This window comes from Convolutriloba macropyga, chromosome 15, assembly GCF_964194025.1.
Source record: "Convolutriloba macropyga chromosome 15, txConMacr16.3, whole genome shotgun sequence".
Lineage (NCBI taxonomy): Eukaryota > Metazoa > Xenacoelomorpha > Acoela > Convolutidae > Convolutriloba > Convolutriloba macropyga.
This window is the reverse complement of record NC_134482.1, coordinates 26,872,657-26,890,661: the sequence shown is the minus strand read 5'-3', so window position 1 is coordinate 26,890,661 and position 18,005 is coordinate 26,872,657. Positions and strand designations below refer to the sequence as shown.

General features: G+C 33.2%; 2 protein-coding genes across 2 annotated transcripts in view; one reads left to right on the top strand and one right to left on the bottom strand.

Annotated features, from left to right (window-relative positions):
- LOC142354601 (ubiquitin carboxyl-terminal hydrolase MINDY-3-like) overlaps nucleotides 1–18,005 on the top strand; it is a 245,816-nt gene that overhangs the window by 127,043 nt on the left and 100,768 nt on the right. The window lies entirely within an intron of this gene.
- On the bottom strand, nucleotides 730–17,720 carry LOC142354134 (protein FAM81A-like). Its single transcript, XM_075406402.1, has 6 exons — nucleotides 17,501–17,720; nucleotides 12,293–12,443; nucleotides 4,757–4,972; nucleotides 4,019–4,225; nucleotides 1,303–1,601; nucleotides 730–838 (listed from the first exon to the last, which is right to left on the bottom strand). Exons 1-6 carry the CDS (start codon nucleotides 17,539–17,541, stop codon nucleotides 730–732), a joined length of 1,023 nt encoding a protein of 340 aa, XP_075262517.1. The 5' UTR covers nucleotides 17,542–17,720.

Genomic DNA, 18,005 nt, shown 5'->3' with positions numbered 1-18,005 from the left:
GTAAATTATATACAATTCTGTTTGATAGAGGTCATTTCAGGTTCCAAATTTAGGTTCAGTTTAGGTCCCATTTTTCTTCACGCTCAAATTGAAAACCATCAACTAGAGTTGCTTACATTTTACAACTTAAGGCTTCCTGAACGCCAAATAAAAGATGCAACAAAAATTATTGGAAGTTCTAGGTTTAAGGAGATTGTTACTCCTCAGATCAGACTGTTACTCCTGAATTTTTTTCAATCAAGCCTTCCCCAATTCATATTTTTGGTCGTAACTCAATGTGAGAGCAAACATTGCCTAATCAGAGGCCAGACCAAAATAAGGAGTTCCTCAACATGGGTTCGCTCGCGATTGACTAGGCTGCTAATCATTATTTTGTTTCAGAAGTCGGAACTCTTAATGAACAGTTCTTTATTGCATTTTTCTACATCATGGAAAAGACTTCATTTTCCTTATTTTGATTTTGAAATAAATTACTGAAAATTCGAATATAAAGCGTTTGTATTTAGAGAAATGAACATAGCCAAAAAAAGCAACGAAGAAACTATAACTTACCAGAAACATGCAACCTCTAATTTTTGATTTACAATATTGGAAACCTTTTTTGTAAAATTGGATCAGTCTTGACAAGCAAACTTTAACACCGAGGATATAAGTTTCAATTTACCTGCTAATAGAGGAATTTCACTGAAATTGATATTTCTGTTTCATGTCAGAGTTTACTGTAATGAACTAACTTTGTCTATCTTCGTCCCTTTCGGTTGAGTGAACAACATTTTCCCTGAATGCCTCCAAAGAGTCTATCCTTTTCTCCAGGGCAGCCAATCTCTCCTCCATATATCTGTAAAAACATTTAACACCAATTAAAAAAAAGTTTGTGAAATGTCAAATAGTTTAATTTAATTTAAAATTGGACCATTCGTGGAATATTTTGCGGCTACTTCTAGGCAAATAATTAGTCAGATATATTCTCATGAAATAGTTACATAGAGCTGAATAGGAACCTGCTTTGTCTTACGATCACGATAACACTTATTGTGTGAACAAATTAAGCTTCAGCATTTGCATTGAATATAATTTCTAGACTCTTGGACGAGTATTATAAATGGAGCCACCTATTACGAATCTTAACTACTGCTCAATATGCCATACGTATCAAAGACTCTTTGTAATTCTTGTGATGAAAAGGTATAAATAAAGAAATGGGTTTTTTTAACTTCTCCTTCCTCATAAAATAAATATCAATTAGTGTTGCCAATTCAGCTTTTCTGACTAAAGTTGAGTTACTATCAAATTGTAAATCACCTCTCAATTTTGATTAGTCTATTCTCATAATACTGCTTGTGTGACTCCATATAAGCCAAGAACTGATTCTCAAGCTTCCCTCTCTCCGTCTCGCTCCAGTTCCGAGTAGCCAGAATTGAACTCCTCAGGTCTTCAACAAGTCCTGCATATTTACTGTCCAGTCTGGCGATTGCAGTTCCGGAGTCCCCCTCAACTGCACGGATCTTTGAGTTGTGATCTGTGGATGTGGCATCGAAGTTCATTCCCAGTTGGTTCAACTTGTTCTCCAGGTTGGACAGTTTTCCGTTGAGGGAATCCATCTGTAAATGCAGTTACTGATATTTGAATTGTTGATGAGCCCTAGCTTTAGTTTCAGATTATTATGTAATCACTTCTTAGTTGAGGTACCACTATTCAAAGCTGATAAAGAAATGCCGTGTATATTTATTAAATTAAGAATTTGCGTCAAACGTAGTGATTACGGAAAAATGTCACCGCGATTTGCATCAGAAATGGCAGTAGAAATATTTTTTATTAATTCTTTAATAGTTTTTGTGGTTTTTGAGCAAAGTAAATTGAGCAAGTTGTTGAGCAAAGCAAATTTATTAGGTGATCAATGCCTCGATTAATTTAGTTTGAGCACATTTGTCCAAAATGCGTTTACACATCGATAATTTTAATTGAGAAACTCAACGGCAATTCAAGAAAAACAAGGAGGATTGGCACCCACTGCGCTTCGCAAACGAAATGTTCCAGCCTACTAAATAACCAAATTTTTAAAGGGAAAAGATAAGTCACTAAAACAACTAAATTTCTCCTTGAAGACTAAAAAAATTTTGAAAATTTTTTTCAATTATCTGTTCATTTTTTAACGATTAGCTAACATTTTGCCAGAAAATAACAGCGATAGCTTCGTTGTCCTTTAGCCTCAGAACACCAATGAAAACAGAGACACACACAAAAAAACAAAGATAAATCGTTTTTATAATACTTGTAGCGCCTTAAAAGATATTGAGATACGAACTGCAACTCTTTCCTTAGATAAATTTTAATTAGATTGAGATGCCCTCTTTTGATTTCAAATAATCTAATTTTTATTTGAGAGAAAATTGAGAAGTCATTTTGATAGTGAGTAAAGACATCTGTGACTAAAAACTATTCACTCGTATCAACAAAAAATTCTATCTAATAAGAGTGAAAACTGACTTCATTCGCAACACTTGGTCTAAAAGCTGCACGAATGAATGAAAAAAAGTAATTTGAGGTGAGTTTGATTTCAGATTTTCTTGTATTTTAAAATATAGTTTTCAAAATTCTATAACTAATAGGTTTCCGAGAAAAATCTGCTTTCCGATAAACAGCAGTTGTTCAATTGTTAACATAAGAGTTCTGTTGACAACATCGGACAAAAATTTTATTTTCTGAGGAGAAATCTAGATAGCAATGGCTCAATAAAATCGTATAGGTCTAACTCTTGAAAATGATATTATATTTTTGATTCCGGTTAGAATCGATTAAACTGGGTTTGAAAAAAAATTAGGAGCAAAAATTTTTCAACAATTTTGGATCAACCAGTTAGATAGCATTGCAAATAATGTTTGCATTGTTTCGCGGAAAAGTATTAAAGTTCACTGAGTTTCACTCATTTTTATTCAGCTTTAATTTGAATTTAATTTTTTATATAAAAATCGTTTTTCAGAATCTAGGGACTTGTTAGTAGTTTGACACAAACACATAACTCAGATCGGACAGGTTATATAAAATCTTCAAATAAGGTAGTAAAGAACCAGATTATGCAAATATTTTAAAGCTTTGGTGTAATACTGAGACGTAATCTTTCCTATTAGTTTTTACTCTGGTTTTTTTTACTGAAATTGCTTATTCGTAAATTTATGTTCGCGGGTCGATGATGTGCCCCAGAAATAACGTGGTTAGGAGTAGAAAAAGTGTAAAAAACATAACCGGCAGACTGCCGGAAAATAGCCGCGATAGACGCTTGTGGCCTACCATAAATTGAAACAACTAAAGAAATAAGATTGACAGATCGACCACCAGTTTTCTAATAGACCACTAGACTTTTTGGGTTAAATTCGCACTGTCATGTTTATGAGACACATTTGCTCTGCAAAGAAAAAAACACTGATGGAGTTTTTTCAAAACTAATATTCGATATTAAAACTCGAGACTCTATTTTTCAACAATTTTGGATCAACCAATTAGATAGCATTGCAAATAATGTTTGCATTGTTTCGCGGAAAAGTATTAAAGTTCACTGAGTTTCGCTCATTTTCATTCAACTTTAATTTGAATTTAATCTTTTATATAAAAATTGGAAATTAGGGTATATAATTTTGGCACTACTTAGATGCACACTATTGACCTTCAATTGTTAAATGTTCATAAAACTTAAAATTCCATAAGTGAGTTCAAAAGTCATTTTTTGAGTGAGTCACGCAAATGACCTAAGTCACGCAATTGACCTAAAAGCAGAAAAGTAAGTCACGCAATTGACCTAAAAGCAGAAATTACGTCACGAATACAAATTTTAATTGCAAAGTATTAGAAGTCACTGAAGTCATTGAAAAATTCAATTTCAAGAGGTCAGGGTAAGACAAAACAAAAATCTGTTAGACGATACAAAAAATTAGGAGCGCAATAATAGCTGGAATTGCTGACGCTGCTATTAATAAGGATCCATGCCTATTTAAACTAAAATTAACTTCATTGTTTTTCTCACTTGTCCTTGATGTTGACCATTAAGATTCCGAATGCTCTCAAATGCAGTCCGCATGTCTGCACTGGTTCTGGCAATTCCGGCATCACACCTCCCCACTCTGGATTGCAAATCTGCAACTGAGGTCACCTGACGTAATTCCAGATTTTTCACTGCACCTTCCGCTCCTTGTACCAGACCATCTCTGGCTCGCAACTGGTCTTCCAAAACCTGTAGAGATCTTGATTGTTTCAAATGCAACAGCAATATTAAATACAGAACAGCTGTTCGAGAAACGAGAAAACTAATCATCACAAGCCTCTACGGGGGGGGGGGGGGGGGGTGGGGGTTTATCTGATAAGATCTTAGCAATATTTTCGGCCAATAACTGTTATCTGCTGAAAAATAGTCTTGCAAATAACGTTCATCTGCTCTACTTTCGTTAAAATTTTTACCGACCTTGGTACCAAAAGTTTTACCAATATATCACACACTTTTCACTTCAATTTATCCTAACTAATACATGGGAAAGGTGGACTATACTTACTGATTAATAATCCATTTTTTTGGTATGCAAGTTGTAGTCAGTACTGTCTAATGATTAAATTATGTTCAAAACAGGACGCTTGGAATAACGAGCTGTCAGACAACAGCTGTTTTTGAAACGTTCACTTTTGAATTTATCGCTGAAAATTGACATTGAAAATTTCGAAGCTGAAGTTTTACACCCTATTCCTCGAACACACCGAAGAATATGCGTACCTCAATTTCCCTGGAAAGGCGTTTTACGATGACAGTGATATTCCTTATATGGTCAGTTAGAAGTGCCCTGGCTTCTTTCTCATTCTGCCAGCTGCCATGTGATAGGTTCATACTCTCTATGATGTCCTCTTTGATCCTGTATGCCTTGTCTATCAAAGACTGGGTTGTCTTTTCTTGATGTATGAGTCTGTCTTCTATCTCGTCCATCCTCCGGATCTAAGGAAAGACAGAAAAACCAAACAAAACAATTAACTAATTCAACAATTGCATTTGCTTCCCAGGAGTTGCTTTTTCTGCGTTGGTAGAATAGGTCCATCTAAGATAACTTTTTAACGATAAATACAATAGCTAGTCCCCTTATATTGGGCTTTAAAACCCATTATTAGAGAAAAAGACATTCCGGGGGGGGGGGGGGGCTGTCAATGTGTCTGGGCAAAAGAGTCCCATACAAAACATTCCCAGAGGAATTAATCCCATATAATTTTTGAAACAATAGAAAAAAAAATGATACTCGCAAAATTACAAATAAAAAAGTTGCAAAATTGGAACAAATTCATAAACTGACAATTCACAAACATACTCTGGAGTCATGGAGTCAAGTTTTTAGAAACGATCACACCAAAATTTGCTATAAGATACACAATTTGATGAGAACTATGCTGTCATCAGCTTTATAATTTACTGGCATCTCAATTAACCAAACCCAAATTTGATAAACCTTGATAAGAAACATACTAAAACATGGAAAATATTGAAAAGATCTTGTCATGGTACTTACTATGAAAATATCAAGCATTGAACAAATTTACAAGATCTCTTCATAGGTATCGAGAAAGCAAACCTTGACAAGACAACCCAGGAAAATTAAACATGACATGGCAACAAATACTAAGAACTAAAAACCTTTAAACAAGTTTAGTACAAATATAAATGGTTAAGTACGAAACATCAAGATTTATTATTAAATCTCAGAAATTTAGCCGAATTTTAAATTATTGTTTGAAAATTTAGCTCCCGCTAGTTTCCCAGCAAATTGAGCCAACATTCTCCGGTATATAGAAGGTTCTAATTGGATGCATGCTCTGAAGGCCAGTAAAAACCATATAAAATTAAATACATAAATCAACATCACAACAAAGACAGATCCATTTTACCCTCACTTTGTTTTTCGAGAACAGAGAATTATGTTTTATTGTTTTTATTGACTATATGCATCCAAAAGAACCTCAAAACATTGACATAAGAATTAGTTACAAATGTTTGGTTTAGTGGAGAGGGAAAAAAGACCGACTAAAAATACTTAAATCAAGTAAACAACTCCAACTTTAGTGCAGAAGTATAGTTGTTTTGAGGTTCAACCTAATAAAGCTTTAGACAGAAAGCGTCCTAACATTCAGACGTCCCTTTTGTTACCAATCTGCGTCCGTTTACAGAACAGAGGAAGAGTTGAGGCCTGTTATTGGAGATTTTATCAGTGGACGATCAAAAGATGTTATAATTTGAAACAAAATGATATGAGGCCGACTAAAACAGTTATCATTTATCGCAGTATTTTCAGAAACAATTGGCCTATTTTTAGCTAAACTTTTAATAAAGAAAAACTTCAAGGTTTGAAGACTACAAATTGCCGCTGATTCGCTTTACGTTCATTTTGTACTTTGAGTTCATAGGGAATTTTGTTTTCTTTTCTTCCGTCAAGATAAATCAATTAGCAGTTGGAATCAATAAAAGGTTAATATTCGGTCAAGAGGTGTCAAAGAATTTTCATGGTTTATCTTGATATGATTTTACCAAGATCCTATTAAGATTTACCACAAATTGATAATATTTGAAGATCTTGGCAAAATGTTTCAAATTTTGCAAGAGATGTCGAGAACATGTATGTCTCATCAAGGTGTATCAAGTTTCGATCCACTGGGATACGGACCTCTGCATATCTACAGAATTGTTATCTAAACGAATCTAAAATAAAACAATGCACTTTTGTGTTCCTTCTTGATGTGACGATTAACTTCAAAAACGCAAAACAAAAATTTAATTTGCAGATTATTGTTTTATAATTAGATAAAATTGTAAGCTGAGGATAAAATTTAAATTTGGAGATAATTATAATCTGTATTTCATAAGAACCAAGTTTATTATAGATTAATACTATACTGAACGGTGCCACACTCTTTGAGAAATACGCTACCAGATATTCGTAAGATCTAACTCATGCACGACTAAAATATCAGCCATGTACACTATCAGCAATTTAAATATCGGCTAATAAAACGAGTTTAATTATATCCTCGGAAAAACAATTGAACTGTCAATCAAAACCTCCGTGCTGATTATCATTTCACCGTGCGGAGTATTGTTCCTCTACTGATTAAAACTCAGCAATAATCTCCCAGCAATTAGGCTCCCATTAGATTACAAACTGGCTCTCTACACCAAACTTATATTGTCACAAATAAAAAAGTTCTCTTATCAGATTGTTGATAGCAGAATTTTAAGAACAAGTGAAAGAAACCCAACACTTCTTGATGACGAGTCCAAAGCAACAGTGTAGGACAGAAGTGCATCACCAACAAAACTCTTATTGCTTAATATGACCCCGAACCGATTTACGTTATGAGAACCACACAAGAATTATGAATTATATAAGTAGTTTGAACAATTTTTTTTGTTTTTTGAAGGACATGGTAATTCAAAATATTGTCTGCTGCAAAAACTGATCCTTTTTTCTTGTTAATAAAAGATGCGCAATTTGCCTTTTCAAGCAAAAATACTTTATTTCTCATTCAATGGACAAGAAGGCCGTCATAAACAATTGATGGCCACAAATCGGTTTAGCCGCAAAATTCAACAAAAACCTCGGATGAAGGATCTCAAGCTGAAAAATTATGGATAATTTATCAAAATTTATAAACTATTTTATATACTTTTCGAAAAATAGTGCATCATTTTTATAAATATTTATACCTTTTTTGCGATTTGGGCATTAATTTAGACAGTTTTATATTTTTGAATTAATTTATAAATTATTTGTAAACTTTTGGATTAGTTTATAAACCATTTTTTAAATTTGGGATTTATTTGCAAACAGTTCTTTCGCGGTCATTTCTTTCGAGCCATATCGTTACTCCAGGCTACCATCAAAATGTAGACTACAAATCATCATATTGATCACTCTAGATGTACTAGAAGATATTTGGTATGTCTCCCGTTTTTAGTCTCGTTCTCGTTTATTCCATTTTGCGTGAGTTGAAAACAATCTTTAGAAAAAAAATTCAATATCGTTTGATAAATTTAGGCACATAGTTGCAGGTGGTTCTGATGAAGGTAATGTCTGGAAATGGTCTCAGAGTAAGAGGAAAATTGGTCGCACCAGAGGTTGGCTTGGGTCCAGAAACTGAGCTTGGGCAGCAGTAGTGTTTTTTTCAAGCCAGAAAGAAACTCACAGTATTTGTAAGCAATAGTTTGTTCGCACCACCAGTCATAAAACTACATAAATTTGTAAGTTATTTACCTTTCTGAAGCGCTACAGTAAAAAATTAACCCATCAGTTTGTTTTATAAACGTAGTTTGATTTGAAAATAGATATCAAATACAGGAGGAAGTATTCAAAATAATTTGAAACCAAAGATTTTTTCAAAGACCGCGGTTTCAAAGATTTTTTCCAAAACAAAAAAATGAGTGTGCTACTGGTATCGTTGTTACATATTTTTCCGCCACCAGAAATTAAAGAGATTCAAAACGTGTGCTGTGCATAAATTATTTATGAGCGTTTTCTATTTGAAAATTGCACGCAAAAATGCACATGGTGGTATCCGGAAGCTTACCATACCAAATAAAGATCAAAACAAAAACCGCCAGTTTCCGGTAACTCTTTATATTTTTAAAAACATGTCAATACTCTCATACTCTCTATGATGTCTTCTTTGATCCTGTACGCCTTGTCTATCAAAGACTGGGTTGTCTTTTCTTGATGTATGAGTCTGTCTTTTATCTCGTCCATCCTCCGGATCTAAGGAAAGACAGAAAAACCAAACAAAACAATTAACTAATTCAACAATTGCATTTGCTTCCTAGGAGTTGCTTTTTTCTGCGTTGGTAGAATAGGACCATCTAAGATAACTTTTTAACGATAAATACAATAGCTAGTCCCCTTATATTGGGCTCTAAAACCCATTATTAGAGAAAAAGACATTCCCGGGGGGGGGGGCTGTCAACGTGTCTGGGCAAAAGAGTCCCATACAAAACATTCCCAGAGGAATTAATCCCATATAATTTTTGAAACAATAGAAAAAAAATGATACTCGCAAAATTACAAATAAAAAAAGTGCAAAATTGGAACAAATTCATAAACTGAAAATTCACAAACATACTCTGGAGTCATGGAGTCAAGTTTTTAGAAACGATCACACCAAAATTTGCTATAAGATACACAATTTGATGAGAACTATGCTGTCATCAGCTTTATAGTTTACTGGCATCTCAATTAGTCAAACCCAAATTTGATAAACCTTGATAAGAAACATACTAAAACATGGAAAATATTGAAAAGATCTTGTCATGGTACTTACTATGAAAATATCAAGCATTGAACAAATTTACAAGATCTCTTCATAGGTATCGAGAAAGCAAACCTTGACAAGACAACCCAGGAAAATTAAACATGACATGGCAACAAATACCAAGAACTAAAAACCTTTAAACAAGTTTAGCACAAATATAAATGGTTAAGTACAAACATCAAGATTTATTATTAAATCTCAGAAATTTAGCCGAATTTTAAATTATTGTTCGAAAATTTAGCTCCCGCTAGTTTCCCAGCAAATTGAGCCAACATTCTCCGGTATATGGAAGGTTCTAATGGGATGCATGCTCTGAAGGCCAATAAAAACCATATAAAATTAATTACATAAATCAACATCACAACAAAGACAGATCCATTTTACACTCACTTTGTTTTTCGAGAACAGAGAATTATGTTTTATTGTTTTTATTGACTATAGGCATCAAAAAGAACCTCAAAACATTGACAAAGGAATTAGTTACAAATGTTTGGTTTAGTGGAGAGGGAAAAAAGACCGATTAAAAATACTTAAATCAAGTAAACAAATCTAACTTTAGTGCAGAATTATAGTTGTTTTGAGGTTCAACCTAATAAAGCTTTTGACAGAAAGCGTCCTAACATTCAGACGTCTCTTTTGTTACCAATCTGCGTCCGTTTACAGAACAGAGGAAGAGTTGAGGCCTGTTATTGGAGATTTTATCAGTGGACAATCAAAAGATGTTATAATTTGAAACAAAATGATATGAGGCCGACTAAAACAGTTATCATTTATCGCAGTATTTTCAGAAAAAATTGGCCTATTTTTAGCTAAATTTTTAATAAAGAAAAACTTCAAGGTTTGAAGACTACAAATTGCCGCTGATTCGCTTTACGTTCATTTTGTACTTTGAGTTCATAGGGAATTTTGTTTTCTTTTCTTCCGTCAAGATAAATCAATTAGCAGTTGGAATCAATAAAAGGTTAATATTCGGTCAAGAGGTGTCAAAGAATTTTCATGGTTTATCTTGATATGATTTTACCAAGATCCTATTAAGATTTACCACAAATTGATAATATTTGAAGATCTTGGCAAAATGTTTCAAATTTTGCAAGAGATGTCGAGAACATGTATGTCTCATCAAGGTGTATCAAGTTTCGATCCACTGGGATACGGACCTCTGCATATCTACAGAATTGTTATCTAAACGAATCTAAAATAAAACAATGCACTTTTGTGTTCCTTCTTGATGTGACGATTAACTTCAAAAACGCAAAACAAAAATTTAATTTGCAGATTATTGTTTTATAATTAGATAAAATTGTAAGCTGAGGATAAAAGTTAAATTTGGAGATAATTATAATCTGTATTTCATAAGAACCAAGTTTATTATAGATTAATACTATACTGAACGGTGCCACACTCTTTGAGAAATACGCTACCAGATATTCGTAAGATCTAACTCATGCACGACTAAAATATCAGCCATGTACACTATCAGCAATTTAAATATCGGCTAATAAAACGAGTTTAATTATATCCTCGGAAAAACAATTGAACTGTCAATCAAAACCTCCGTGCGGATTATCATTTCACCGTGCGGAGTATGGTTCCTCTACTGATTAAAACTCAGCAATAATCTCCCACCAATTAGGCTCCCATTAGATTACAAACTGGCTCTCTACACCAAACTTATATTGTCACAAATAAAAAAGTTCTCTTATCAGATTGTTGATAGCAGAATTTTAAGAACAAGTGAAAGAAACCCAACACTTCTTGATGACGAGTCCAAAGCAACAGTGTAGGACAGAAGTGCATCACCAACAAAACTCTTATTGCTTAATATGACCCCGAACCGATTTACGTTATGAGAACCACACAAGAATTATGAATTATATAAGTAGTTTGAACAATTTTTTTTGTTTTTTGAAGGACATGGTAATTCAAAATATTGTCTGCTGCAAAAACTGATCCTTTTTTCTTGTTAATAAAAGATGCGCAATTTGACTTTTCAAACAAAAATTCTTTATTATTCAATGGACAAGAAGGCCGTCATAAACAATTGATGGCCACAAATCGGTTTAGCCGCAAAATTCAACACAAACCTCGGATGAAGGATCCCCAGCTGAAAAATTATGGATAATTTATCAAAATTTATAAACTACTTTATATACTTTTCGAAAAAGGGTGCATCATTTTTATAAATATTTGTACCTTTTTTGCTATTTGGGCATTAATTTAGACAGTTGTAGTTATTTGAGTTAATATATAAATTATTTGTAAACTTTTGGATTAATTTATAAACCATTTTTTAAATTTTGGATTAATTTGTAAACATTTCTTTCGCGGTCAAGGAGCCCTTCAAAGTGAGCCATATCGTTACTTCAGGCTACCATCAAAATGTAGACTACAAATCATCATATTGATCACCCTAAATTTACTAGAAGATATTTGGTATGTCTTTAGTCTCGTTCTCGTTTATTCCATTTTGCGTGAGTTGAAAACTATCTTTAGAAAAATTCTCAAAATCGTTTGATAATTTTTTTTAAATATTAGTAAATTTCATAAAATTTTCGGAATATTTAGGCAGAATTAAAAAAAAAATATCCATTACTTTTCAGAAGTCTATAAAAATTTATAAATTTTTCAATAACCGAATTTTTGACTGGGGAATAACTAAAGTGACCCTAACTCTGAGCTCTAACTAAATAACTTTAATTTAGAAGACAATCTTACTGTAAATTGTCAGTCACCAGATCTGTTTGATTTTTATCGTTTATAGTTGTTCCAGGAAAGCTTCATTTATTCGATGGGACTAAAGGTTTTTTATGTAAACCATGGTCAAAGAAGCCACGAAAAATTTCTGGTTGGTGGTTATTTGATGAGGTTCAAACACTAATTTAAGGTTTCGCGACGTAGGTGACTTGTCAAGCTTAGTTAATGGCAAATTGATTGAATTGTGTAAATTATTATAGTAATGTTATTAATTATTTACCTGTCCGGAGTTGTCTGGGGGAGGGGGTTGCATGACTAAAAGGGGTGCTGCTGAGTATGGGGCTACCATGGGTACCGTCTCCACAACTGCGGGGGGAGTCAGCGGCTTCACTCTTGCCCTCGGGGGAGGCGGGAGTCGTGGGGACCGCGGCCTGGAATAATAGAAAACAGAATGAAAAAATTCTTCATCAATAATAGAGGAGAAATAACAAATTAGAAAGCATGTTTTGATTCAGAAAAGAGTTGAATAGAGTTCATACATTTCAATATTTTCAAAACTTTATGATGTTAAAATTGACTGACGCCGCCCAAGCTAAGAATACAGACCCCAGCGACCTTGATCAGGTCATTTTGGGTCGCAAACGACGGTAGTTGATGAGCGACTCTTAGTACCTAGTCATACAAATGCTCTGATCACAACAATTTCGGCACATAGTCGCAAGTGGTTCTGATGAAAGTAATATCTGGAAATGGTCTGATAAGTGAAATTGTCTGAGAGTAAGAGGAAAATTGGTCGCACCAGAGGATGGCTTGGGTCCAGAAAATGAGCTTGGGCAGCAGTAGTGTTTTTCTCTAGCCAGAAAGAAACTCAGACAGTATTTGTCAGCAATAGTTTATTCGCACCACCAGTCATAAAACTACAGAAATTTGTAAGTTATTTACCTTTCTGAAGCGCTACATTAAAAAATTAACCCATTAGTTTGTTTTATAATCGTAGTTTGTTTTGAAAGTAGATATCAAAAGCAGGAGAAAGTATTCAAAATAATTTGAAACCGTTTCGCGAAAATTTCGAAAAATTATTTATAAGAATTGAGTATTCTACTGCAAATTTACTCTGTTATAAAAGAATTCAATTGAAATCTGACCGAATTCACCGCCAAAGCACAGATGCGTCATATACCTGATAATTGCTTATTTCTCATCACTCTTTGGCGTCAAAGGACTAAATTTAGCCATTTTTTGAATTGATTAAAAAAAACGCGGTTTCAAAGATTATTTTCAAAAACAAAAAATGAGTGTGCTTACTGGTATCGTTGTTACATATTTTTCCACCACCAAAAATTAAAGAGATTCAAAACGTGTGCTGTGCATAATTTATTTATGAGCGTTTTCTATTTAAAAATTGCATGCAAAAATGCAGATGGTGATATCCGGAAGCTCACCATACCAGTTAAAGATCAAAACAAAAACCGTCAGTTTTCGGTCGCTGTTTATATTTTTTAGAAAACAGGTCAACGCTGTGTTTATTTCTTGTGTAGGCTTTTCCAAAATTTTTGCAAAATTAAAAATAATTAAAGACTCCTAAGGAACATACTAATTTGATGGCAATTTTTGAACTCTAAAACTCTAAAAGTCCAATCGAGACCGAAAAGTCATCTTGTAAGTTTACAGGATTTGCGAGATGAAAGGATATCTTGCAGTTGTAACAAGGTGGATGGAAAGCTTGCCAGAACTTGCAAAATAGTGTTTTGTCGGTTATTCCATCATTTGAGAGAATTCATGAGAGAGCTGCTCAAATTGATAGCTCCGTAAATTGAGCAAAAGAAATCAAACAAAAACCACAAAACTTGCTTCATTTAATGAACTGTATACATGTTGTATGGAATTTTAATATCTAGAAATAATTCTGCGTCATTATTTAGTATTCAAGGCGAAAAAAACTAAGACTGATATCGCTACAATTTTTATGAGAACTGAAAACAAATAACCGTACAAACTTCTTTACTCGTTTTTAGTTTATTAAAATGATTTGAAATTGTATTTGAAATTGGGATGCTGCACCATTTTTGTGTTTTATGAGTTTTGCATAATTTACCATGCTGTTTGGCATATTGTTCATCATTTAATGCAGGAAGAATTGAGGAGAGGGCACTCAAATTTATTGCCACGTAAATTGAGTTAAATTTATTAAATAAGAACCACGACGTTTGCTTCATTTTCAAAACTGTATAAAAGTGCTTTATTAATATCTAGAACTTATTCTGGTTCATTATTTAGCCTTCAGGGTGACAAAATTAAGATTGATATTGCTATAATATTTAGGAGATCTAAAATAGATAACGGTATAATCAACTATTTTAATCGTTTTTAGTTTTGCAAAATGGTTTGAATTAGATTTGAGTTCGGGATGCTATACTATTTTTTGTGTTTTTGGTAATTTGCGCACAGTGCACCAAGCTGTTGGGCATATTTTCAATTTTCATTTCTAGTCTTATAAAATTGTTCCAGCCACTCAAAGTTCTTTTTGGGACCCCTTATACACGTCAAAAGCTTGCACATTTGGAAGAAAAAAAATCTTGCAAAATCCTCTAAAAAATCCTACAATTAGATTAATTTCATAGAGACCTCTTAAAAAAGCCTGCTTTGTGCTACTGAATAACGTGTCAATATTCATATAATAAATTCAACATGCTCGTTTGGTTTTGCGCATCCACGTGTACCGTTCCAATCGTCAAAAGGCCCATTTAAACCATGAACAGGGTAAAAAATGACAAAGTAAAAGTTTGTAACGATGAAGTCTGGAACCAATTACTGTAATAACAAGATTTTTTTCAAGAGTATCTGAAATTGCTAAATGCGTACACATATTAAGGTCTAGACAGCGGTCAGAGAAAAAGCATTTGAACTTCAAATCTTATTACAAAACTCTCTTTCTCTTCAATCAATTCTGAGTGCAACGTTTAGATCAAAATTTTGACGTTAAGAAGTAAATTGCGAACTAGAACTGACATACTGCGATTTTTCTGATGGTTTAGAAAGCATTGATGTTATAAATTTTGTAGGTAGAAATGTATTTGTCAATTAATCCAAAAAAAAAACAAAAAAATAATATTGATACACCAGATTTGCTTTTATTTCATTGGACAGACATGCACAGGAATTTCATTTGGTAGGTAGCCAAACTTTTCAAGTTTCATTCAATAATAATTCAATTATTACTTTAGACGTATTTAAATTTAAATTAGAATCAAATTTTTGTACCGATTGAGCTAATCAATGAAACCAGTCCCTAAATTTAACTTCAGTTAAACCCTACAATCAGTTGTCGCTGTATATCTTCAAAATTCTGTGAAAATCATGTATAACAAACAGTGTCAAAAGAGTTTTTGAATTTTTTCCGCATATCAACGTCTGAGTGAGCTTTGTTGTATCAAAGAGTTTGTAACTAGTTCAAGATACCTTATTCATTAAGTTTCCAAATTCGAAATTTGTCTATTGTTGAGGATTAACAATTTTTCAAAATCAATGATTCCAGAACGAAAAAATTAAAAAATGCTTATTTTCAATTTTCTGCTCATTTTTTAATGTTATTCCTCACCTCAAACAATTCCAAAATTTGCAGGTTGAAACGCCTAAATTATATAAAAATTGCAAAATTTTCTCACAATTGATTCAGTTGTTTAACAGTTTTTAATATGACTTTTCAAACAATATTTGAAAGATATAGTTCAGCCACAACTTGCTCATGCGAAAGTGCAATGGGTATGAAGCTCCTTTTCCCCAAAACGTTTTCAAATGTTTGAACAAAAAAAAATACATGAAAGTGACTGTTTTATAGTAATATATAAACTGGTATATTGAATGATATTGGCATCTGCTCAAATTATTTAGAATTTTGATAATTTTTCTGCTTTAATTTTGTACAAAATTTCTCTTGGCCCAGATTAAAGGATAGATGTTGTCATATACAATTTTAGAGCTATTTTTCTAAAAAAAAAATTTCCTGTCACTACTTTTGTTTATTTTTCTTTAGCATCAAAATTATTTGCGTTTGTTATTGATCACCAATACTAATAAAAACAATAAAATTCATTCTGAAAGATAGGCGGGATCTATTCTGTTTCGGCCCCCAGCTTAGTGAACATAAATTTTTTAAGACCCCCAGGCGCACGTGCTATTTTCTTAACAGTAACGTGCTATATAACAACATATAATTTGTAACTGGGGGATCATAAAAAACACTGGGGGGCCCGAAACAGAATAGATCCGATAGGCGTCATATTTTTTGAAGACATTGTCTAATCTTTTTTGGAGAACTTTGTTTTCACTGCACAGAGCAAAAAAATGCAATAAAATATATAATGAAAAAATAAAGAATATGAGCAGAAACCGTATTTTGGGAAATTGTTGAATTTATTTTAATATCAAGGAGTGGAGTCCGTAATTTTTTTACAGATTTCTGTAATTACAGTACTTAGAAAAAATCAGACGCTAGATTTTGAAGGTCCAACTTAACAAATTAATCTTGAGCTGCAGCAAGTGGAGCAGCACATGCTATAAAAACATCTTATAAACCCACCTGCTGATTTTTTGACGCATTGCTAAGTTTTCTGCCCACCTGAACTACTTAGCTGCCCTACTTATATTTGCTTTCCTTGTTTTTGAAAAAAAAGCGTTAGAAGTTAGGATATCACTCAAAAGATAAGATATACTCTAGTAGTATGCAGATTGACGACTGCAGTTTTGTTAAAAATTGCACCTTTCAAATAACACTCGAAGGCTACATAAAAGAAATTGAAACTTTTTCCAGTTTTAAAACACTGGCTGGATTCACTTTACTCTTTGTTTTTCTAAATAAGCTTGAACATAAATCTTAGCCCTATCGGAGCTGGCGCAGTCGTGTCAGGGCATTAAGTCCCTCGGACCGCTAAGATTCATGGAAACTATTTTGTTTCGGCCCCCGAGTTTTTTGCCCCCCCCCCTCCCCCATTACAATTTATGTGTTGTTGTGGCACGTCACCATGCAAAAAAAAACAGCAAATGCGCCTAAGTTTCATGCCTTCATACAATCTGATCTGCCCGTTATTTAGATCCCATTCAGATTCTAACATACAACAAGAATATTTAGTTGACGTTGAGTTTTTTTTCAATCAGTCAACATATCAGAGTGTTCGCAGTTACTAATTGTGACAACCACAAGAAGTTCGCAGAAAGCTGTTTCAAATCTCACCGTTGTCATTTTTAGTCGTTCTTTTTAATCAAAACTTTATATCAAAGATTAGTTAAGTTAGGTAAGTTATATCAAAGAAGGTTAGTGTTTTCTAACGCAAGCTTTGTCGGCTAGTTTGGCAGTTACAATTCCTTCTCTGGAAAAAAAAGCGACGAGCGGGAAACATTCTTTTGTTTTTTTCCTTATTTTTTTGTTTATAACCAATATATACCTCTAATCTATAATTGGATATTTGTGTAAAGACAAAACTTTACTCACGTGTCCTTGACCAAAATCCCACTGCCGTCTAATTCAAACATCCTTCCAACACAACAATGGCACCAAAAAACAATAAATTACTATTGTCAAATAGGTGACTTGAAAAGTGAGAGCGCCGTTTTCTTGATTGAAAAAAGAACTATAGAATGTTGGTGTAAACTGTGCGAACAAAACGTGTAAGACTACACTGTACAAAATACAGATTTATACGTACAGTTTCTGTTCGTAAATCTTTTCAAACTCATTTGATTTGCTTTTGGTGAAGCTGTCTTTAATGTGTTTTTAAATAACGTTTGAGTCCAAGTTAAACACAAGTATACGCATTGATTTAATTAATCATCACATCAAGAAACATACAAGCACGATTTTGTATTCACGATATCCTTGCCTCAAACACTTCTCAGACAAACAGTTCGATTCAAAAGTTTCATCTCGATATTCAACAAAAATCTTATGTTGAGTGGAGGGGGGATGATCCAAAAGTTTCGATTTTAAACAAATACTC

Coding starts and splice junctions, on each gene's coding strand:
- LOC142354134 (XM_075406402.1), bottom strand. CDS start 17,541: ATGTTTGAATTAGACGGCAGTGGGATTTTGGTCAAGGACAC. Junction 4,973..12,292: donor CCCCAGACAACTCCGGACAG/GTAAATAATTAA, acceptor GTCTTTCCTTAG/ATCCGGAGGATGGACGAGAT. Junction 839..1,302: donor AGACTAATCAAAATTGAGAG/GTGATTTACAAT, acceptor ATGTTTTTACAG/ATATATGGAGGAGAGATTGG.